This window comes from Lepus europaeus, chromosome 15 (assembly GCF_033115175.1).
Source record: "Lepus europaeus isolate LE1 chromosome 15, mLepTim1.pri, whole genome shotgun sequence".
NCBI classification, from domain to species: Eukaryota; Metazoa; Chordata; class Mammalia; order Lagomorpha; family Leporidae; genus Lepus; species Lepus europaeus.
The window spans coordinates 31,456,839-31,480,916 of record NC_084841.1 but is presented as its reverse complement, the minus strand read 5'-3'; the positions used below and the strand labels follow the sequence as shown (position 1 = coordinate 31,480,916).

The following is a 24,078-nucleotide window of genomic DNA, read 5'->3' as shown; positions in this document are numbered from 1 at the left end:
TCTCTCTCTCTCTCTCTCTCTCTCTTTCTTTCTCAAGATTTAGTTATTTGAAAGAGTTAGGAATGGAGAGACAGAGATTTTCCATATGCTGGTTCACCCTCCAAATGCCTACAACAGCCAGTGCTGGGCCAGGCCAAAGCCAGGAGCTACATTTGGGTCTCCCATGTGGGTAGCAGGGGCCTGAACACTGGGTCCTCTTCTGTAATCCTAGAAACAACCTGGAGGCATTTAACCAAAAATGCATAGCCTTAACATCTGTTACTATCTTTAAAGAATAGGTACTGATTATGACAAATATGTATATTATGTTTATGCTGTGATTTGGGTTTTTTAGTTAATTATCATTTTCCAGTTTCTAATCAATGGAACATTTTTCTCAGAAACTTTTCTTGTAATTGAAGTGTATTGACATTAGGTAGAAAATGATAATTTTTATATACATTTCCACACTTTTTTTGGAAATAATAATTTAAAAAAATAAATTTATTTATTTATTTTAAAGGCAGAGTGACCAAATTTAAGAAGGGGGTGGGCAGGGAGATAGATCCACTTATTGGTTCACTCCCCAAACCCCATCATAGCTGGGTTTGGGCCAAACCAAAACCAGGAGCCAAGAACTCCATCCTGGTCTCCCATGTAGGTGTCAGAGGTCCAAGTTCTTGGGCCATTTTTTGCTACTTCCCAGGTACATGAGCAGGAAACTAGATTGGAAAGTAGATAATTTGAAAATTACATTCCTTGGGGCCCATGTTGTAAAACAAATTAGCCACCTGCGACACTGGCATCCTATATGGGTGCTGGTTGGTGTCCTCACTGCTCCATTTGCAATCCAGCTCCTTGGTAATGTGTCTGGGAAATCAGTGGAGGATGGCCCAAGTGTGTGGGCCCCTGCAACCTTGTGAGAGACCTGGAAGAAGCTCCTGGCTTTGGCACAGCCCAGCCTCCACAGTTGGGAGGAATGAACCAATGTATGGAAGATCCATTTTTCTCTGTCTCTCCCTTTCTTTCTCCCTCTGTAACTCTGCCTTTGAAATAAATAAATGCATCTTTTAAAAAACTAATAATTCTCTGAATCCATAGTGTGGTTTTCTTTTTTAAACAAGGGTAGCTTGCAGGTGTGAAAAAGATAAGAAGTGAGAATCAATTAGACATGAAGGGAAGAACTCAACCCTTGATAGGAGGACTTTGTATGCTTTTTCTTAGAATTTCAAAGCATTTCATTTTATTAGTATCCATTACTACTTCAGCAGAAAAATGGAAATACCTTTGTTGAAGTGGAGTTTATACATATAAATCATACTTTTAGGAAAGCATTTTTTCCATTTTAAGAGCACAATACTTTTGACATAAATGAATTCTAAGCTTATTTCTGTCAGATTTATTATATGTCCAGTTATTATTTATCCAGAGTTTTATATGTCAACATTATGTCCAAAGTTTAATCATGATATTATTATAAGCATACCTTGTTTTCTTTTATAATTAGCATATGTTATGACATAGTGACACTGCCAGTAATCTGAAGTACCTGAGCAATCTCAAATACTAAATTATTTTTAGTAGTAAAAATGTGTTTTATTTTTAATTCTTTAAAACTGTGTGTGTGTGTGTGTATAAATTTTCTTTTGACAGAGTCAGAGATGGAGAGTGGGACAGAGAAACAGAGATAGTTCCTATCCATTGGTTAACTCCCCAGATAGGTGTAACATTCAGGCTGGATGGGACCAAAGATGGGAGAGCTAGTTACGCAGTCTAGAACTTTCACATAGGTGGCAGGGATTTATTTAACCACTTGAGCCAGCAACTGTTGCCTCCCAGGATGTGAATTAACAGGAATCTGGAACCTGGAGTATTTGCTGAAGGCATCCCAACTGATATTTCTACTGGCAGGTTGAATGCCTGCCCCTATGGTGTGTTTTAATTAGATCTTCTGGAGAAGATAATAGTTATATTCATTTACTTATTTTTCATGTACACGGCCAACTGTAGTTCTCTGGACTTTTGATTCATACCACTTTAGAGGCTAGAGAAATAAGACAAGGTGGAAATGTTCAGTTGTTACTTTTACATCCATTCCCATTCCTTTCCCACTCTATCCCTCAGATTGTGCAAATAATTTCAATACAGAATTGTAACATTTGTCACAGTGAGCACTAGGCTAGTACTGGCTTGGTTTGATTTTCAGCTTTTTCACTTGTATTATCTTTGTTGCCTTGGGAAGTCATGTGAATGTCTCTAAGCCTCAATTATTACTATTTAAAATTTGTTTTTATTTGAAAAGCATCTTCCATAAGCTGGTTCACTCCCCAAGTGTCCACAACATGCAGATCTGGGCCAGGCCAAAGCCAGTAACTCCATCCCAGAACCCCACATGGGTGGCAAGGGCCTGAGCATTTGGGTTATCTTCTACTACCTCCCCAGGTGCGTTATCAGGGAGCTGAATTGGGGAGCACTGTCACTCAGATTGGGGATATTTGGTACAATCATTTTAAAAACTAGCTCTTGTTATTTTGCTAGGCTTTATTTTTAGATAGAATTTTTTAATTTGTTTGATTCAGGTTTTAGGAAAGAATGTGTGTGTGGATACATAAAATGTTTATTTGTTAAGGAAGCATGAATATATGTACTATTTGTCAGTTTTTTAAAGCAGATCCTTTTTTTTTTTTTTTTTGGCCTATCTTAGTTTCTTTGAACCTTTATATTGTAAGGATCTGTGTGTATTTGCTAGGTGGGGATGGAATGCTGTGTGCTGAATTGTTTCCCCAAAATCCAATGTCTTGGAGTATGGCTATATTTGAAGATAGTTTTAATTAAAGGTAACTAAGGGAAAATGAGGTAATATGGGTCTAGCATAATCTCATATAACTAGTGACTTGGTAAATAAAAGAGACATGTAGGAAAGGCCATCTGAAGACAAAGGGAATAGGGAATATAGCCATCTATCATCAAGGAGAAAGCCCTTCAAAAGAAACCAACCTTGCCAACACCTTGATCTTGAACTCTGGCCTCCAGAATCATGAGAAAGTAAATCTTTTTAACACATCCAGTTTGTGGTATTTGTTATTGCAGCCCTGGTGAACCACATGCAAGCCATGAAGCTTTTGCCTATCATATTTGTTATAAATATTTCCTTTTAATTTTTATTTACTTCATTTTATTTGAATAATAGAAGGAGACAGAGATCTTCCATCTGCTGGTTGACTCTTCAAATGCCTACAATAGCTAAGCCAAGGGCTGACCAAAGCTAGTAGCCTGGAACTATAGCTAGGTCTGCCACTTAGATGCCTGGATCCAAGTGTGTGAGCCTTCACTTGCTGCCTTCCAGGGTACACAGATGTGATGATCCATTTGGTTGGTTTATTCTGTATGGTTATGATGTTTATGGTCCCATGCTGAGGAAGAATAATATTGAGGATGCACTTTGGAGACCTCTCAGTCATGAATGTTAACTAAAGGGTTTATCTTGTCTTTTCCTCTGATTCAGTTTGCACCCATATGTAACTTGAGGAAGTTTTGTTTAACTTCTAGATAAAAGTCAATTTTCAAAACTCATACTTAGATTAAAGCAGTATGTGAAGTTTCCATTTTCCATGAACTCTTCAAAGTACTCTCATACAGTCATCCAGATGGGATCCAGGTAGTTGGTTTTAGACCAATGCTCACAATGAAAACAACTGGGAAAACCTATTTGAAGGTAGTAGGGCAATGCTCGGGCAACAGGAAATGCAGGTACTAAAGTTTCAGAGAAGGGACAATCTTACAGAGATAGGCTTACGTTTCTAACAACTTTAATCCAGAGGATACTTCCCGACGTGAAATGTGGGCAGGGAACTGAGGATTCAAATGTTAGGCTCAGGACACAGGATAAAGGAGTGGGGAAAAAAAAAAATAGGCCAGCACAGAGCTTTTGGTCCAGGGCACCCAGGGTATATCGGGCTTAAGGAGATTGTGAATTTGTTACCTTCCTAGGGATAAGCCCCTTAACAACAGACTTTCGGTAAAAGCTTCAGGGGGCAAGATAGACTGAGTCTTACTAGGGCAGGCACCTAACCTGAATTTAAAACTTTGCTTTATCCTAACAGAAGGCTGACTCCTCTGGGGAGAAATATGACATTGCCAGGAATCTCCTCGATGTTTTATATACAAGCAAAGATTGCAGGATCCACCAAAGGGGCAGCATTGCGTAACTAGAATAAAAGAGAAAACAGCTATTAAAAACAGACATAGAGGCCTGGCCGCCGTGGCTCACTAGGTTAATCCTCCACCTGTGGCACCGGCATCCCATATGGGTGCCAGTTCTAATCCTGGTTGCTCCTCCTCCAATCCAGCCCTCTGCTGTGGCCTGGGAAAACAGTGGAGGATGGCCCAAGTGCTTGGGCCCCTGCACCCGCATGGGAGACCAGGAAGAAGCACCTGGCTCTTGGCTTTGGATTGGCGTAGCTCCGGCCATAACAGCCATTTGGGGAGTGAACCAATGGAAGGAAGACCTTTCTCTCTCTCCCTCTCACTGTCTGTAATTTTGTCATTAAAAAAAAAAAAAGACATAGAAATGATTTATATCATTCAGCTCCATTTGGATGATACTTTCAATAATTATGACAGTATATCAAGAAAAGAAAAAGCTATGGTGAAAATAGATGACGAAAGTCTTGATTAGACTATTGGGATATCTAAAAAAAGTCCATGGAAATTCGAGAAGGAAAAATATATTTTACCTAACATTAAAAACTGGAATGAGCATTGTGGCACAGTAGGTTAAGCTACTGCTTAAGATGCCTGCATTTCAGGGCCAGTTTGAGTTGTGACTACTCTGCTTCCAATCCAGCTTCCTGCTAACGTGCCAGGGAAAGCAGCAGATAATGGACCAAGTACTCTTGAGAAAAAGGGACAACTTAAAGGATCCAGCAATAAGACTGTTGGTAGACTGCTGAATAGAAGCAGTAGAAACCATTCTGAAATTGTTGGAGGAAAGTAGCAATTAATCTAAAATCCTGTATATCTAGCAAAATAACCTTTATAAATGAAAATAATAAGAAAGCATTTCCATATAAAAATCAAGAAAATTATTATAAGCAAACTGGGCTAAAATGAAATCATAGCATCAACAAAACAAATCAATAGCAACAACAAGCTGAGAGTTTCTCAGCTAAACAGGAATATCATTAAGGAACCAGGAGAATGAAGGGTAAATATAAATTGATACTGCTTAAATACTGGCTGTAAAAAAACATAAAAATAACTTATTTTCCAGCCTAAAAAATGTATAAAAGTATATCAATATATGCAACTCATATACTTGTTTTGTTTTCTGGACAGCTTCTTTGTGATATTGGCCATAGTGAAGAAAAACTGGGTTTCAACTATGAAGATATCATAATTTGGTAAGTATAATCAAGTCCCCTTCCCATCCCTTCCATATTTTAGTAACTAATTTTACAAATTTTAAACTAGAAATAAGATAGCATAGTGCTTTATATTTGATTTTGTATAAACAGTTGTTTGAATGTTTGAGAAATTCATTATCTTTTATAGTTTTTTTATCTTCTGAATCTTAGTGGTGTTTACTAATGGCTAAAAATGAAGAAATACCTCCTTCTCTTATCTGAAGTTTGCAGACTGAATTTCCCAAATTTTCCCCCAAGAACAAGGTAAACCTATAACTTGAGGTCTTACCTAAGAGAAAGTGTACCAATGGCAAATTTTGTTGTCTTATAACCATCCTTTAGGTATCCTTAGGAATTAAAATTGAAATAAATGGTCTAATGCCTGCTGTCATTAGAAAGTATTTTTAGTATTGGTGTGAAGCACTGATTCTTTGCTTGGGGTGAAAGCAGATAGACAGATAGAAATAGATTATAGAGACATATATACTAGCTTGAAAAAACCATATTTAATTTCATATTGCTATGTACAATGTGCAAGGTAAAACAGAACTCAGTCATATTTTCTTTACGATTTATTTATTTATTTGAAAGGCAGAATTGCTCAGAGAGAGGGAGAGACACAAGGAGAACTTCCATTTCCTGGTTCCCTCCCCAAATGGTAGTATCAGCCAGGGCTGAGCCAAACTAAAAGTAGGAGTCAGGAATATCTTCTGGGTCTCCCACATGGGTGGCAGGGCCCCAAGCACTTGGGCCATCTTTCCTTGCTTTTCCAGGCGTATTAGCAGGGAGCTGGATTGGAAGTGGAGCAACTGGGACACAAACCAGTGCCCATATTGGATGCTGGCATCTCAGGTGACAGCTTTAACTTGCTATGCCACAGCACCAGCCTCTTACCAATCATTGTCTTGATTGGTAAGAATGTACAATGGAGGCACAGATTAAAAAACACTACCACTAATAACTGAAAGTCCACAGCTTGGAGCGATAACTTTTATATATATAACCTGCATAACTAGAAGTTTTCAGGGAGAATTTGGTACAATTTGTGCATCTATAATCTGAAAATTTCAAAATGATCTGAATTCTGGAATTTGTTGAACATCATGGTGGTAACTCAGAAAATTTCAGGTTTTGATTTTAGGATTTGCATTTTCAGATCAGGGGTGTTCAACTGGTAAATTCTATACAAATGTTCTAAAATCTGAAAACTCTGATATCTGAAACACAAGTATTTCAGATAAGGAATACTTAGCCTGTCCTATAATTTTTTTGTGTATTTGAAACCCATGCAACAAAACCCATACACTTTATAAATTTGATTTTTTACAGTTTGCGTTTAGCTTTACTAAATGAAGCAAAAGAAGTACGAGCAGCAGGGCTACGAGCACTTCGCTATCTCATCCAAGACTCCAGTATTCTACAGAAGGTGCTAAAATTGAAAGTGGACTATTTAATAGCCAGGTAATTTTCTTGGTGTTGTTTATGTTTTAAAAATTTTTTTGAGTTTCAGCACACCTACCATAAAGTGTTCAGATTTTTAATGTAAATGTTTGATAAATTTGAATGCACACATACACAGAGGAAAATTTGTAAAATTTCAGAATTTAAGTATATCTCCATTATAACTTCAGCCAATAGTAAACATTATTCTGACCTTTTTAGTTACAGACTAGTTTGTCTTATTCTTGAGCAGTATATATTCTTTTTTTTTTTTTTAAGATTTTATTTATTTTATTTGAGAGTTAGAGTTCCAGACAGTGAGAGGGAGAGAGAAAGGTCTTCCTTTTGTTGGTTTACTCCCTAAATGGCCGCTAAGGCTGGGGCTGCGCCAATCCGAATCTAGGAGCCAGGTGCTTCCTCCTGGTCTCCCATGTGAGTGCAGGGCCTAAGCACTTGGGCCATCTTCCACTGCTTTCCCAGCCCATAGCAGAGAGCTGGATTGGAAGTGGAGCAGCTGGAACTAGAACTGGTGCCCATATGGGATTAACCCACTGTGCCACGGCACTAGCCCCAAACAGCATATATTCTTAAGCAGCGTATATTGGTAGTTACCCTTTTCATTTCTCATTATCTGTGGAATTTATGTTTTTTTGTTTTCTATCTGTAGTATCGCATTTTGTGAATAGACCACCATTCCATTTGTTTGATTTTCTGGGTTGTGTTCAGTGACTATTTGGAGTAAAGCTGTCATGAATGTTCTTGTACAAGTCTGTTGGTGGTCATATGCATTCATTTCTCTTATGTATATGTAAAATTGGAATAATGGATCATTGAAACTTTCCTAGCTACTGCCAGACTATTTCCAAGTGATTGTACTAATTTATTCCTGTCAACAGTGTGTGGGAATTGCAGTTTCTCCACATCAGCACTTGACATTTGAAGTCTTTAGTTATAGCCTTTGTGGTATTGTTTTCCTTGTGGGTTCTCATTTTTATTTTAATTTGTTTCCTGGTGGTGATGTTAAGTACTTTTCATTTCTTGTTGAAATTTGGATATCTTCTCTATCTTGCTCACTTGCGAACTGGATTGTCTGTCTTGTTATGTAGGAATTCTTGATGTCTTCTGGATATGACTCGTTTCAGGTGTATGTATTCAAAGTATTTTCTTCAAGTTTACCTTACCTTTTCACTCTTAATGGTCTTTGATGAACAAGACTTTGCAATTAATAAAATCCAAAGTGCTTTTGGTCTCCTTGGAAGAGATCTGTGTTTACTTCTAAAGGTTTTTATTACTTTATACGTTTAAGTCTTTAAACTGTTTGTTGATTCAAACCATTTGATTTAAACAGACTTGATTGTTTTGTAAGGTATGAGGTAGGTGTCCGTTCATAGCTCATTTTTATTTCTATAAATATCCGATAAGTATTGGTGTCATTTAAAAAGGATGTCATTTCACATTTAGATTAATGTCACCTTTGTTGTAAATCAGATAACTAAATATAGATCATTTTTATGTTCGGTCTTCTCCTTGGTTGGTCAGTTTGTCTTTTCTTGTACCATTATCTCACTGTTTTTTCTTTTTTAAGATTTATGTATTTGAAAGGCAAAGTTAGAGACAGAGAAAGAGAGAGGGAGAGAAAGAGAGACAGAGACAGAGATCTCTTATCTGCTGGTTGATTCCCCAAATGGCTACAATAGCCAGGGCTGAGCCAGGCCAAAGCCAGGAGCTTCTTCTGGGTCTCCTAGCTGGGAACAGGGACCCAAGGACTTGGGCCATCTTCTGCTTTCCCAGGCTTGTTAACAGGGAGCTGGATTGGAAATGGAGCAGTTAGGACTTGAACCATTGCCCACATGGGATGCCAGCATCACAGGTGGCAGCTTAACTTGTTGTACCACAGTGCTAGCCCCTATCTCACTGTTTTCATCAGTGCTACTTAAAATCATGTCTTGATGTCTGTTGCATCCTCCAACTTCTTTAAGACTATCTCAGCTCTTCTGGATTCTGTGTTTCCATATACATTTTGAATCATTTGTTCCATCTCAACATAACTTGCTGAGATTTTGGTAGGGATTGTATTAAAGCTCTATATTAATTTGGGGTGAATTAACATCTTAATATTGAATCTTCTAAACATTCTTATTTTATATATAGTTGATTGGAACATTTGATTTTACTCAGCTACATTTTATAGTTTTCTTCACAGAGGTCTTGAATTTATGTGTTAGATTTATTCTAAGGGTTTTTTTTTAATGACAGTATTAATGTTGCTTAATTTTTTTTTCTTTTCTGTTTTTTGATCCTAATGAGTAGAAAATATTGGGGAAAAATTTTGATCTCCTATCTAACTACCTTGCTGAATTAGTTTTTTAGTTATAGTTGTTGATTATTTTCAATTTCCTGTATACATAAACATTCATTGCAAATGATTAATTTTATTTCTTTCCAATCCTTTTATCCTATTTTCTTTTTCTTCCCTTATTGTTCCTGTTAGAATATTGCACTGAACAGAAATAGTGATCGTGGACAACTTGATTTTACTTCTAAACTCAAGTGGATGATGTTCAGTATATCACCATTGTTGATACATTCTGTAGGCTTTTTCTCCTAGTTTTCATTCTTTAACATTCATTATATCTAGTCCTTTTTACATAGAATTGGATTTGGCTTGCTAATATTTTATAGATTTTATTACTATGTTTATGATAAGTATTTACCTTTCTTTTTCTTTTGATCTAATACCTTTGTTTTTGGTATCAGAGTGTGTTCCTTTTATAAAACAGGTAGAGAAGTGCTGCCATGTTTTTATATTCTGTCAGAATTTATGTAAGATGTGCCTTCTTTTCCCCCTACTAATTAGTACAATACATCAATGAAACTCAATGGCTGGGCTTTGTTTTTGGGGGGTAGTTTTAATATTATGGTCTTGATTTAACAAAAGTAGTGCTATTGATACTTTTTTTTCACATGTCAGCTTTTGCTTTATATATTTTTTTCTGATGTTACATTTGTATTTAGAATTAAACCTTTATGTGAGGCTAATCCATTTGTAATTATGAAATGTCTCTCTTCCTAGTAATACTTTTTGTCTAAGTGTTCATTTTATATAACTGCCTTTTGTTTGGTTTTGTATGATACATCTTGCTCTATTCTTTCACTTTCTTTTTGTGTTTACATTAAATTTCTCCTGTATAAATATCATAATAGGTTTTTCTTCTTTATATCTAGTTTGAAAATCTTTATCTTCTAATTGGAATATTTAAACTATTTATATTATGTATGATTTATGGACTGTATCAACTGCATTTTAAATGTGTTTTTGAATGTGTCCTCTTAGTTATCTAGTATATTTGAGTTTGCTGTCTATTTGTATTCTGTTTTCGTGTTACATTTTTCTCTTGTTTTTTGGATACTCAAGAACTTACTTTCCTTTTTTTATTAAGCTCTTGGTTTGAAGTGTTTTAGTACTTGAGTTGGAGATTAAAATGTATATCCTTGATATCTTAATGTCTACCACTTTTATGCTACCAGAACAATACGGGAAATGTATACTTTTCGTCTTTTTACTTCTCTATATGTTTAACCCCACAAAATAGTCCACTTACTGTTTTGCATTGGAATTTATATATTTGCCTATGTTATTTACTCACCAAGTGTTCTCCCTTTTTTGCATTTTTATACTTTATTCTTGGATCACTTTCTTTCTGTTTGAGAATTTTTTTTTTTTACCATTTCTTATAGTACAGATCCACCAGAGATGAATTTTCTTATCTTCTATTTCTCTGTAAATACCTCTGTTTTGCCTTCATGTTTAAAGACTTTTTACCACCAGCTGTTATTTATTTGTATATTCAGTAAGTTGTCATCTCTGCCTTTTTCTTTTATTTTTTAGTGTTGAATAATAAATAGTCTTCCTTCTTGGTGGTGCTTTGTCAGTGATAAATCTTTTTTTCTTCTTGCTGCTTTGAAAGTTTTTTTCTGAAATATTTTGTCCTATACCTTTTGATACTTCATCTGTACACTTGTTGGATCTTTTCACTGTCCCACATGGCTCTGGTACTGTTATTATTTTTTCAGCCATTGTTATTGTTTATCTTTGTACTTCAATGTACTCACCTTTTACTTACTTGTGACTTTTTTCCTATTCCATCTTGCTAGTAGCCCAATCTTTTATTTAGTTATTTTATTTTATGCCTTTGAGAGGCAAAGAATCAAAGAGAAAGCAAGCACTAGTATTCAGTCTACTGGATTGCTCCCTGGTAGCAGTGGAGTGGGGAGGAGGTGGTGGCAGTTTGCTGAAGTGAGGAATGCCACCCATCGCTCTCATATGGGTGGCAGGAATTCAGTCAATTGAGCCATCACCACTGCATCCCAGGATCCATATCTTCAGAAAGCTGGAATCAGCATCAGAGCTGGGAGCAAACCCAGGCATTCCAGTGTGGGTTGTGGGGTTCCTGACAGCATCTTTACTGCTAGGTCAGGTGCCTGCTTGTTGAATTCTTAATTTCAGTTATTAGGATTTACTTTACTCTTACTTAAGAATTTTGTATCTCTGTTTGATTTCATTGCTCTACCGTTTTTCTGAGCATGTTATAAACAGTTATTTTGAAGTCTCCTCTGACAGTATGATGAGTGCATCTACATACATTCTGTTTCTGTTGTCATTTTCTTTCCTTGGTTTCTGCTTCGTGGTCGTTTAGTTTGCCTGTTTAGTTGTTTTAAATCATGATTCATACTATCTAATTGGATGTGAACATTGATCATGAAAATTGTTGATTCGGAATCCTGTTATTTTCCTTTTAAGACAGTTGAGTTTTATTTTGGAATGTTGGCTTATTACTGATCTTTTGAAATGTTGTTTTAGCTTTGCCTTTGTTCCTCAAAAGTGGCTATTTGTAGATACTTAGCAGAACCTCTTTCCCTTGGCCAGCCTGGAACTCTAACCTCTTTGTACTGTGTACCTGCTTAACTTTCTCTGTGCTTTGCTTGTTTTGTTAGAGGCTCCTCCTGCTTTTGCACAGCATAGATGTTGGTCCGTGTCTTAGAACCTTGCATGCAAATTTTTGCTCACTTTCTTGTGTTTTTTTTCTTTTGGGGATTTTGTCCCTCAAGTCCTTGCCACTTTGACTGCTCTGATGTTAAACTTCTGCCCTTCCAGTCCAAGTCAGATTTTTGCTTTTTGCTAGAACTCGATGTACAAAGACTGAGGATTGACAGATGCCCTTTGGGAGAAAGCCTGGTTGACCATAGAACTCTCCATGCTTCTGTTTGCAGGGACTATTCTCCATTGCCCTTCTAACAGTTGTTTCATAAATATTTTTTTGTTTTTGGCAGGAGAGTTGATCTGGTTGAAACCTGTCTGTAATGGCCAGATGTGGAATTCTGTATCCACGAACCCTTTATTAGAGCTGTCTTAGAATAATTTTATTTAGATAGAAGAAATCTTTTCTGAAAAGCAGACTGTTTATACAAGTATTAATTCAAATAGTGAACTGTTTCCACTTAAATAAATAAAAATTATACTTCCATATAAATGTCAGATAAGTGATATGATTCAGCACCAATTTTTGATGTGAATTCAAAGTTTAAATTATGCCATGGTAATGCAGAGCTTTTTGGATTGTATAAGACAGTTACCTTGGTCAGTGACATGTAAAATTTAGGCCCCAGAGATAGGTGAATATTTTTTCAGTAGATTTCTGATACTTTGCTCTGTAAGTATATTTATGATTCTTTGTAGTTTAATGTCCTATAAATTATTTGATATATTGTTCTTTCCTGAAGTTCTAAATGAAATATTTTTTAAAGACAGACATTTATTACTGGAGCTATATAAGTTAACTAAATATTAACTAGTACTGAAAAAATATGTATTATATTTTTAACATACAATATTGAAATTACAAAATGGGTCTGATCTAGTGGTATGATACAAAAAAGTTTTGTTATAGTATTTTATCAATGATTAATATTTTGTGTATTATTTAGGTGCATTGACATACAACAGAGCAACGAGGTAGAGAGGACACAAGCACTTCGATTAGTCAGAAAGGTATGCTCTATATGTGAGAATAAAAGAGACATTGATGTTTTTTGTTTTAAATATTTACAATTTTAGATTAGGCTGCTTTTTGAAATCTATTAAATTTTCATTGAACATTTTTGTTAAACTTAATTATAAATTAAATAGATTGAAGTAAGAATAAATATTTTGTGTAATTAATCTGTGATTTGTTGATACCTCTGATGATCTTACAAAATGTTCACTGTAAAGAATATTTCTTCCTTCAGAAGATGTGTGTGTAATTATTGCTTTGATAAGGTATTGAAGAATGAAGGTTACTGGTTCTTCATCCTGATTTTCTCTTAATGTATTTATGTAGTTAATACTATTGAACAGATGCAAGTTACTAAACTATTAAATAGTTTTTTTAGATTTATTTATTTATTTGAACGAGTTACACAGAGAGAGGAGAGGCAGAGAGAGAGAGAGAGAAAGAGAGTGAGTCTTCTATCCGATGGCTCTCTCCCCAGTTGGTCACAACTTCTGGAGCTGTGCCGATCCAAAGCTAGGAGCTTCTGCTGGGTCTCCCACGTGAGTGCAGGGGCCCAAGGACTTGGGCCATCTTGTACTGCTTTCCCAGGCCATGGCAGAGAGCTGGATTGGAAGTGGAACAGCCGGGTCTCAAACCGGCAACCATATGGGATGCCGGTGCTTCAGGCGAGGGCGTTAACCTGCTGTGCCACAGTGCCGACCCCTATAGTTATAAACTTATTTTAAAGATTGATTTGGATATGTGCAGTTACAACAAGCACTTTAAGTCACTGTACGTGATTAAAGGTAACAGAATGTGTTAACTATAATTCATAATGCCTCTCATAAGAAACCTTCAATGAAGGAATGGTTTTTGTTGTATAATATGATCTAATGGCTGAGGAGAAGAGAGTGAACTGGGAGTAGATTTGATTTAGCATGAACGAGAATCCTGCAGTATATGTTTACTAATGTAGGAATGTCTAAATTTATCATAGCAGTTGAACTTTTTAGCTTTTTTTCTTCTTCCGTTTGAACTCAGTTCATGCTCCAGAATGAGGGACTTTTTGGCTTGTATGTTATTATTCAGGTCTCCCTTTTCCCCTTTATTTCCAGTCGTCTCCCTTGTGGTTAGTAATAGTACCCATAGGAGGGCATAGTAAGGACCAAGTAAATGGATGAGTTAAGTTTTAAAAGAATTTTGAAATTCTAATAAAAATAAAATTAGAGATTTGGAAACTTGTTGCAGGTAAGCTGTTCATGTTAGGAATGTGATTTGGCTATATTTGAATTTAAAAATTAGATTTATTACCTTTTGTTTATAAAATCCTTTTGACTTCCATGTCTGAGAACTCAAGAAATAAAATTTGTTTCTGAAGAATATGTCAGTATTTACCATATTAAAGTTAAAATGTATATTAATATATTAAAAACAAGAAATCTGTTGCATAAACAAATATATTTTTATGAAAATAACTAAATGTTCCCAAAAAAGAAAATTAGTGAGAAGAGTGCTATTGTTTTAGTTTTTTGTGAATCTTTCTCTTGATAGAAAACATCTGGATATTTGTACTTTTGCATTCAGTCTGTTGTGTTTTTATTGGAAACTGGACCTCTAGAAAACTTGAATATATATTCTTGTGGAAGAAAAGACAAATAATGTCTCTGTATTTTTATGGAGAAAGCTTTAATTTTGCAGGCCTCTGAAAATAGCTTATGAATTTCCTAGCCCACAATTTGAGAATTGCTGCTCTAGAAATAGGTTTCAGAAGAAAAAATAACTTCAAATGGATTCAAAGAATTAAATGAGATGTATCTATTGGTTCACTCCCCAAATGGTCACAACAGAAAAAGCAAGAGAGAGATTCTGTGTGTGTGTGTGTGTATGTGTGTTTCCTTCTTTGGATTATTTAGCAAATAATTCACATCAGTTATATAAAATATTTGGGGGCTGGCATTGTGGCACAGTGGGTTAAGCTGCCTCCTGTGACACCGAGAGGGAGGTCTTCCATCCTCTGGTTCACTCCCCCAAATAACCACAACAGCTGGATCTGGCCCATGCTTAAGCCAGGAGCTTTTTCTGCATCTCCCATGTTGGTGGCAGGGCCCCAAGCACTTGGGCCATCTTCTGCTGCTTTCTTGGGTGCATTAGCAGGGAGCTGGATTGGAAGTACAGCAGCCAGGGGTTGAACTGGTGCTCTTGTGGCCCCTGAAGATATTATAAGCACCATAATAGGCTGGAAAGTATTCAAATACAAATTAATATAACCTTTTCATCCAGGAAGATCCATTACCTTTGTTCTCTTTCTCTTTCCTCAATGCATTATCTAACCATTCTTTGATGAATGCAAAATGCTGTTTTAGAAATGAGTGTAAAAACTTATAAACTTTACAGTTATTGGAAAAGTATTTATCTTCTGAATGTGGAAATGTATTCTTTTTTTAAGATTTACTTATTTGACAGTCAGAGTTGCAGAGAGAGAGAGAGAGGTCTTTCATCTGCTGGTTCACTCCCCAGTTGGCCACAACAGCGAGAGCTGCGCCGATCAGGAGCTAGGAGCTTCTTCCCGGTCTCCCACATGGGTGCAGGGGCCCAATGACTTGGGCCATCTTCTTCTCCTTTCCCAGGCCATAGCAGAGAGCTGGATCGCAAGTGAAACAGCCGGGTCTCAAACCGGTGCCCAGTGGGATGTCGGTGCTTCAGGCCAGGGTGTTAATCCACTGCGCCACAGCACTGGCCCCATAAATGTATCCTGTAATTTCAATTGAACTTTGTGATGTGAGTGCTATTTATGCAACTTTTAAAGGGCTTACAACTACTGTAAACCCAGTAGAGATCTTTGCTTTGAGCCTCTATAGGACTTACCTGTATATCGTTCGTTTGGTTATTGAGTCATGTAATTGTTTCATAGCACAGCCTTTATTTTTCCAGTAGGATTATCAACACTGTAACATCTGAAACAGATGCATTTCTCTTAATATCACCACCCAAACAAAAGAAAACATTTCTTCTATACGTGCTTCAAAGACTTACTACTTTTAAAGACTTGGTCTGCGAAGTAATCTTTATTGAACAGTAGTTAAATACATAATTTATTTTTTAAACCAAAGATGTATGTTAACTATTTTCAGTATTCCAGCTATGTTATTGCCAATTGAAAAACCTTTTATTGAATGTGAGATTCTTTCAAGTTCTGTTAGATATGTACTGTTTCCGTCAGGACTTGTGAAGTGTTAAAAAAGCAGACTGGAATATTAATGCTCTTTAGGCATCTGTTGCTGCAAAGTGAGAGAGTGAGGGCTTTTGCCAATCATTTTGATGGGGGAAAAGTTGTAGAGAAAAAGAAGTTCGTGAGGTAAGTGGTCAGACTTGTGATGATTATATATGGAAAAAGAATCAGGAATGTAACAGTTCTCGTAGTGTGTTGACTGCTGTTGTCATCAGTGATTTGCTTTGTCTAGGGACTGAAAAGCTGTAAAGGAGAAGTCTTATTTTAGAGTAACTTAGAATTGCAGAAACATTAGGTCTTATTGGTAACTGATTTATAGTCTGGATATTAGGAAAATATCAAACACTTTTTCATTGTAATTGTTACTAATATTTTTATGGGTTATTTTATTAATCCTTTGAAGTATCCATATGAAGCAAAAGATTAAAATTTGTGCTTTATAATTATTCTGTGGTGTTAAATACCTCAACATGAACAATTTAGGTTTAAAAATGTGTTATAAAACTAGTAACTTTTTCTGATTCCTCTCTGTTACAGATGATCACTGTGAATGCTTCCCTGTTTCCTAGTTCTGTGGCCAACTCATTAATAGCAGTTGGAAATGATGGACTTCAAGAAAGGGACAGAATGGTGCGAGCGTGCATTGCTATTATCTGTGAACTAGGTCAGAATTTTCTCAAGTGACAACAATTTTAGAATGTGTAACATTTCCTAATGCCTTTAATAAATTTTATGTAAGTTCATATCAGAAGTTTAAAGAAGCAAAAGGAGAATCAAACTTCGTAATTGAGGATTTTTAAGTACTATCTACAGTACCTATTGATTCAGAGAAGTCCAAAATGTGATAAAGGAAATTAACAAAATAAAATTTGATTACATGCCAATGTATAGGATGCCTTGAAAGCTGTGTTCATGTTCAACTTTTCTACAAAGAGTATACTTGTTTTTTTTTTTTAATTAAACTTTTATTTAATGAATATAAATTTCCAAAGTACAGCTTATGGGTTACAATGGCTTCCCCCTCCCAAAACTTCCCTCCCACCCACAACCCTCCCCTTTCCCGCTCCCTCTCCCCTTCCAATCACATCATGATTCATTTTCAATTCTCAAAGAGTATACTTGTAATGAAGCAAATAAATGAGCAAATAAACCAGTGTAACTCATAAATGGAAAAAGAGAAGTGAAGTCATTTGGCCTGGAGGTTAAAATGCTGGCTATAACACCAGCATCCCTAAAAGAGTGCCTGGATTCAAGCTGCAGTTCTGCTCTCGATTCTAGCTTTGTGCTAAAGTACCCTTGGCAGGATAGTGGTGATGGCTCAAGTAATTAAGTCCCTGCTGCCCATGTGAGAGACCTGAAATGAGTTCCTTGCTCCTGACTTTTGCATGGCCCAGCCCCAGCTATTGTGGGCATTTGGGATAAAGAGTGGTTGGGAAATCTCTGTGTCTCTGTCTCTCCCTGCCCCACTCCTCCTGTATTTTGTATTTCAACAATCTTAAGAATAATAGGAAAAAAATGATACTTTACCAAATGAAAACTGTATATAACAAATTTAATAAGAAATGTGTATGACTTGCTTATGTGTTTGGGGCAGCACTTTTGGCTTTTGAATTTGTCAAATTGATTCTCAAGAAGGCACAACTAATCTGAGTAGCCCTGAGAACAGTGGTTGCCTGTGCAATGAAAGAGAACTCATTGGAAAGTGGCATTAGGGAACTTGACAGGATGATGGAAGTTGTGTACTGTGAGTAGGTGTTGGTTACAAGTGCTGGATGTTCAAAATTTATTGAACTGAACCATTAATATCTGTGTATTTTATTGTATGTAGTTACAACTCATTTTAGAAGATATAGGAGAAGAAACTTCATTTAAATTTCACCTGGGAGAATAAACAGGAGAGAAACAAAGTACACCATTTTAAACAAAATCTAAAGTTACATTATAAATCAAACAAAAGGTCTGAAACAGATACAAGGGTAATGTCCTCACTGTATCAGTTACTCCCTGCAAGTAATAGGAAAGAAAAATCTTTCCAGAAAACTATGGACAAAGCATATGAAGATTGTTAGAAGACTTTTGAAAGATCAGGATTGGATAGGTTTAAATATATTCAGGAACTCTTATTAAATACCTTACAATCCACCTCTTTTAAATGTTAATTAGATTTCAAGTCAGAAAGGAAATTAAGTTTGAAAGTAAAAGCCCATGTTTCTTATTACTTTTTGTAATTACCTCCAGTATAATATGTTAAGTATTTCTCTTTTATTTTAGCACTTCAGAATCCAGAAGTGGTGGCCCTTCGAGGTGGACTAAACACCATCTTGAAAAATGTGATCGATTGCCAATTGAGTCGAATAAATGAGGCACTCATCACTACTATTTTGCATCTCCTTAATCATCCAAAGACTCGACAGTATGTTCGAGCTGATGTAGAATTAGAGGTAGGAGCTTTAATTTTTTTTTTTTTTTTTTGGTTTTAAAATATGACTGTAAGTATATTGGTACTTTGAAAATTTAAAGTTAATAGATGCAGTGTTATGTAAAACCTGAATTAACAAGACTGGTTTATTCCCAGCTCAGTTCAGTTTGGAATGATATATAAATGGTATTCCCAAAAACATTTTGTCAACATAAAAGTGAAGCTTGTTTTGTATTATCTATGAAAAGTTGCTAAGGGAATTATAAAAGTAAGATTATATTAAACTTTTGTTTATAACCATTTTATTAGTAGCATTGGAATAGCTCATGCTAATTAAAGACTATTCAGTAATCATTATTTATACTCTTTGACCTTAGTAGCACTTTGTTAGCAAGTATAAGATACATTTGAAAGAAAGTACATTCCCATTTTTTAAAAACAAACACATTTGGGGCAGCTATTCAGCCTAGTGGTTAAGATGCTTGAATGTCATGTTAGAGTACCTGGGTTCAATTCCTGCATCCAGTTCCTGACTCCAGTTTCCTGCTGATGCACACAGTGGATGGCAATGGATGGCTCAAGTAGTTGGGTTCCTCCCACTGAATTGTGTTCTATCTCCAGCTTTAGGCCTGGCCAGGGGTTGCAGGCATTTGCAGAATAAGCCAGCTATCTCTCTGACCTTTCTGATTATTGGGGTGTGTATATGTGTGTATATGTCTCAATCTCTGTCCCTCAAATAAATAAATATTGTACATTTAATTTTTTCTTTTTACTAATTCAGATAATTAGTGTAAAGTAATAAGGCTACTACATATCCTCTTTGTAAAAACGTGTATAGTGGGGGCTGGTGCTGTGGCTGGGCCTGGTGCTGTGGTTGGGCCTGGCACTGTGGTGCAGTGGGTTAAAGCGTTGGCCTGAAGCGCTGGCATCCCATATGGGCTCCAGTTTGAGTCCTGGCTGCTCCTCTTCCGATCCACCTCTCTGCTGTGGCCTGGGAAAGCAGTGGAGGATGGCCTGGATCCTTGGGCCCCTGCACCCGCGTGGGAGATTGAGAAGAGGCTCCTGGCTCCTGGCTTTGGATCAGTGCAGCTCCAGCCATTGCGGCCATCTGGGGAGTGAACCAGCGGATGGTTCACTGTCTGTGTCTACCTCTTTCTGTAACTCTCTCTCTCTTTCTTTTTAAAGATTATTTATTTATTTGACATGTAGAGTTACAGAGAGGGAGACAGAGAGAAAGGTGTTCTTCCGTTGGTTCACTCCTCAAATGGCCACCACGGCCAGAGCTACGCCGATCCAAAGCCAGGAGCCAAGTGCCTCCTCCCTGTCTCCCATGCGGGTGCAGAGGCCCAAGCACTTGGGCCATCCTCCACTGCCCTCCCGGGCCACAGCAGAGAGCTGGACTGGAAGAGAAGCAACCGGGACTAGAACCTGGTGACCATATGGGATGCAGGCAGAGGATTAACCTAGTGCACCACTGCGCTGGCCCCAACTCTGTCTTTAAAATAAATAAAATAAATTTTTAAAAAAAGTATATAGTGGAGGTTGGAACAGAATTACCACACATTGTATTTTTTTTTATTTATTATTTATTTGAAAGTTACAGAAAGATAGGGTGAGAGACAGTGAAAAAGAGAGAGAGATTTTCCATCTATTGGTTCACTCTCCAGATGGCCACAATGGCCGGGGTTGGGCTTGGCCAAAACCAGGAGCCAGGAGCTTCTTCTGGGTCTCCTACATGGGTGGCAGGGGCCCGGGTACTTGGGCTATCTTCTGTCATTTTTCCTAGGCACAGCTGAGAGCTGGGTTGGAAGTGGAGCAGTCTGCACTTGAATCAGCACTTATAGGGGTTGCCAGCATTGTAGGTGATAGCTTAAACCTGCTGTCCACAATGCCGACCCCATATACTATATTCTATATTTTATTTGTGTGAATATGTTATATTGTTGTTCATGGCAGATAGTACTCAGAGTAAATTTAAGTAGAATATTTTTCTATATTTAGGTTTGAAATTATGCAAGGTATAAAATATCATGGAGTGGGCATTTGGCATAGTGGTTAAGTACAGCACATGGAAAGCCCACATCCCATCCTGCATGCCTTGGTTCAGGTCCTGGCTCCACTCCTGATTCCAGTTTGCTGATAATGTGTGCTCTAGGAGGTATCAGGTGATAGCTGGGTTACTTCTACCCATTTTGGAAATCCAAATTGAGTTCCTGGCTCTGGGCTGTCAGTCTTTCCCTTTTCTCTGCCTCTCTCATAAAAGATTTATTGTTGTAAACCATTTTATGAAACTCATTTAAATGTTACAGTCCTGGTTTTATTTGGGCACTTTTTGTAAACACCTCAGAATTTTATGATCATTAACATAAGTATAATATTCTTCAAGTAGGCAAACTATATAAAATTGACAAGATTACAATAAAAAGTACATATATTGTTTCTGTGTATTGTATAGCAGATTAGCAAATCCCTTATATAAATGAAAATAAAAGCACACTCAACAGTTACGGTAAATTTTTAAGTATACTACTATCTTTGCTTATGGCTTATTCTTTAAAGCCACAAGCATCGCTTCTTTTCTTCCTTAAGATCCAGCGCAGAAATTGGGAGCATAGACTTTGGGTTATATAAATCTGGTTTGGTTTTTTTGCTGTATGACCTACTGGCTTTATGACCTTATAAGTTACTTTCTGTTGGACTCAGAATTTTCATAGGTAACATGAAAAAGTTTTCACCTTAGGAAACTGAAGGTTAAATACTATAAATAACAGTAATGTAATGTTAGTAATAGCAGCAGCATTCATGTAAACCTTATTATGAGTAAGGCAATATTCCAGGTACTCCCGTTTAGTAATTTCAATCTACATGAAATACCAGGAATATCATAAATATTCAGTAAATGATGGTTGCTTTGGATATTCATCATCATCTACTTTATCATATTCATCATAGAGTCTACTGTTGGGAGAATATTGTCTTCATTCTTATTTTTAAGTTTAAATTAATTTTTTTATTTCCTTTTCTGTATACAAATGAACCAATGCTTTTATATTGTCAGAATCAAATCTTTTTCCTATTAAAATGGCTATGTTAATTAACTCAAATTTTAATAAAAATGAAATCCCTTTTCTAGTTTATCCTGGCTTTGATTACAAAAGAAAAAGTTTATTTAATAATCTTTTTAGAAAAACTGCAAGATTTGTAAGTTTTAATTTTTAAAATTTTAAATTAAAAAATGTTTTTTGAACAAATTTTGGGTAGTATGGAATAGTTCCTAGCATCCACTCTGCGGAAAGCTAGAAAAACTAAACCATTAGGAAAATCATATATTTAAAGCATAGTAGAACTGTGAAAACAGTAAGGGCCGCCAGAGGGAATGCATTTCTTTCTTTTTATTTTTTTTTATTTTTATTTTTTTATTTTTGACAGGCAGAGTGGACAGAGAGAGAGAGAAAGGTCTTCCTTTTGCCGTTGGTTCACCCTCCAGTGGCCGCCGCGGTAGTGCGCTGCGGCCGGCGCACCGCTCTGATCCAATGGCAGGAGCCAGGTGCTTCTCCTGGTCTCCCATGGGGTGCAGGGCCCAAGCACTTGGGCCATCCTCCACTGCACTCCCGGGCCACAGCGGAGAGCTGGCCTGGAAGAGGGGCAACCGGGACAGGATCGGTGCCCTGACCGGGACTAGAACCCGGTGTGCCGGCGCCGCAAGGTGGAGGATTAGCCTGTTGAACCACGGCGCCGGCCCGGGAATGCATTTCTAGAGATGAACGATTCTTTGAAAATTGTGCCAAAGCTTCAGATATCCTTGGGGAATTGGCATTTATAAATTTTAAGTATGAGGTTGGAGCTGAAGATATGACATGGGTCTGAGTAAAAGGCTAGAATATTGGGTAATCACATGAGTATAGAGTGACAACCTAGAGATGTAGAAACTCCCAGGACAAGTCTGGTGTACTCTCCAGACATTCAATAAAATAAAAATTTACTCGGAGAAAAAATTAGAATATCGAAACTTTATAAAAGCACAATGGATATATGCTCTTTTTCTTGTCATCACAAACATAGGCTTATCTAGAGGAGTGGCCATGGGCAAAAACTGAAAATCTTGGCAGTAGTGAAGTTGCACTGGTTATATACAGCAGCATTTTCCCCCTGGAGTTGTTTGATGATCCAGGGTAAAGTTAGAAGCTGAAAATCCAGGTTGACTTTTGACTGGGATCAGAAAGTCAGAAGAGTTATTGGCAGTTCTAAGGCACTGAAGTGACAAAACTTGATGTTTCAGCCAGCGCTGTGACTCAATAGGCTAATCCTCCACCTGCAGCGCTGGCACACTGGGTTCTAGTCCTGGTCAGGGCGCCGGATTCTGTCCCGGTTGCCCCTCTTCCAGTCCAGCTCTCTGCTGTGGCCCGGGAGTGCAGTAGAGGATGGCCCAGGTCCTTGGGCCCTGCACCCGCATGGGAGACCAGGAGAAGCTCCTGGCTTCAGATCAACACAGTGCGCCGGCCGCAGCGGCCATTGGGGGGTGAACCAACAAAAAAAGAAGACCTTTCTCTCTGTCTCTCTTACTGTCCACCTCTGCCTGTCAAAAAAAAAAAAAAAAAACAACTCATATTGGCATCTACCAAATTCTGAAGCCATTTGGATGGGTAACTGAAGATCTAAGCTCAAACTTTGACTATATGTCAAACAAACAAAACAGTTCCACTGTTAAGGAGGAAAATACTTGATGAGCTCTCTATTGGAAGCATTGGAGAGTCATACTTCAGGAGTATGGGAAAACCAGAGTTTTCCGTAGTGTCATATTTACAGTATAGTCTGTTTAACTCAGTGATTAGGGTGAAGTGTTCATCCCCCTTTTCTATCTGTCTAGTGAAGATAACAGCACTTGGAGCCTTTTATAAAAACATTCCATGTCTGACATTCTATCAGAAATTTCCAAATACACAAAAAGATGTAACTACCTGACAGAAAACCCCGAAGAAAAAAATCCATAGAAATATGGTCACGTGTAATATAGATGGAGGAAAAAGATTTTTAAAACAACCATCATTAATTCACTGTATCCTGTCATCCTATACAAAGAACACCTCTGAAAATTTAAATTGGATAATAAATACACCACTTATGGTAGCCTTGAAATAAATACTATGTTGATGAAATATTCACAGAATTAAAAATTTGGAACTTACTGGATTAATTTGTTCATAAAGAAGAAGAAAATACATGAAATAAAGAATTTCACTATGAAATTGGATGTATGAAAAGAATCAAGTGGAACTTTGAGTACTGAAAACAAAGTACCTGGAATTCAGAATCAATACAATTAAAAATTCAATTTGGATAATGTATCATTAATAAGCTAGAAGATCAGTGAAAAAAACCATTGTAAAGCATGGTAAAGAAGAAAGAAAAGAGAACAGAGTAAAAGAGAATAGCAATAATTATAGTTTTTGGGAAAGAGAAAATTGGCAGAAAGAAGCAATGGTCAAAACTTTGTTATGAAACCAATTAGGCATTATATTTTTAAGCTCAGAAAAAAACAAGACAAGACCCGAGAGGATTAAGAGAAATGTTGCT

At 36.9% G+C, this 24,078-nt stretch overlaps 1 protein-coding gene across 8 annotated transcripts in view; it reads left to right on the top strand.

Annotated features, from left to right (window-relative positions):
* RICTOR (RPTOR independent companion of MTOR complex 2) overlaps nucleotides 1–24,078 on the top strand; it is a 150,579-nt gene that overhangs the window by 63,130 nt on the left and 63,371 nt on the right. For 7 of the 8 annotated variants that reach the window (XM_062211685.1, XM_062211690.1, XM_062211687.1 and 4 more), the window contains 5 exons: nucleotides 5,317–5,381; nucleotides 6,714–6,845; nucleotides 12,810–12,873; nucleotides 16,623–16,749; nucleotides 18,357–18,526. In XM_062211685.1, coding sequence (XP_062067669.1) covers nucleotides 5,317–5,381; nucleotides 6,714–6,845; nucleotides 12,810–12,873; nucleotides 16,623–16,749; nucleotides 18,357–18,526 — 558 coding nt within the window. Of the gene's footprint in view, nucleotides 1–5,316; nucleotides 5,382–6,713; nucleotides 6,846–12,809; nucleotides 12,874–16,622; nucleotides 16,750–18,356; nucleotides 18,527–24,078 lie in introns of those variants that run through there. The other variant, XM_062211692.1, reaches the window with a different exon arrangement.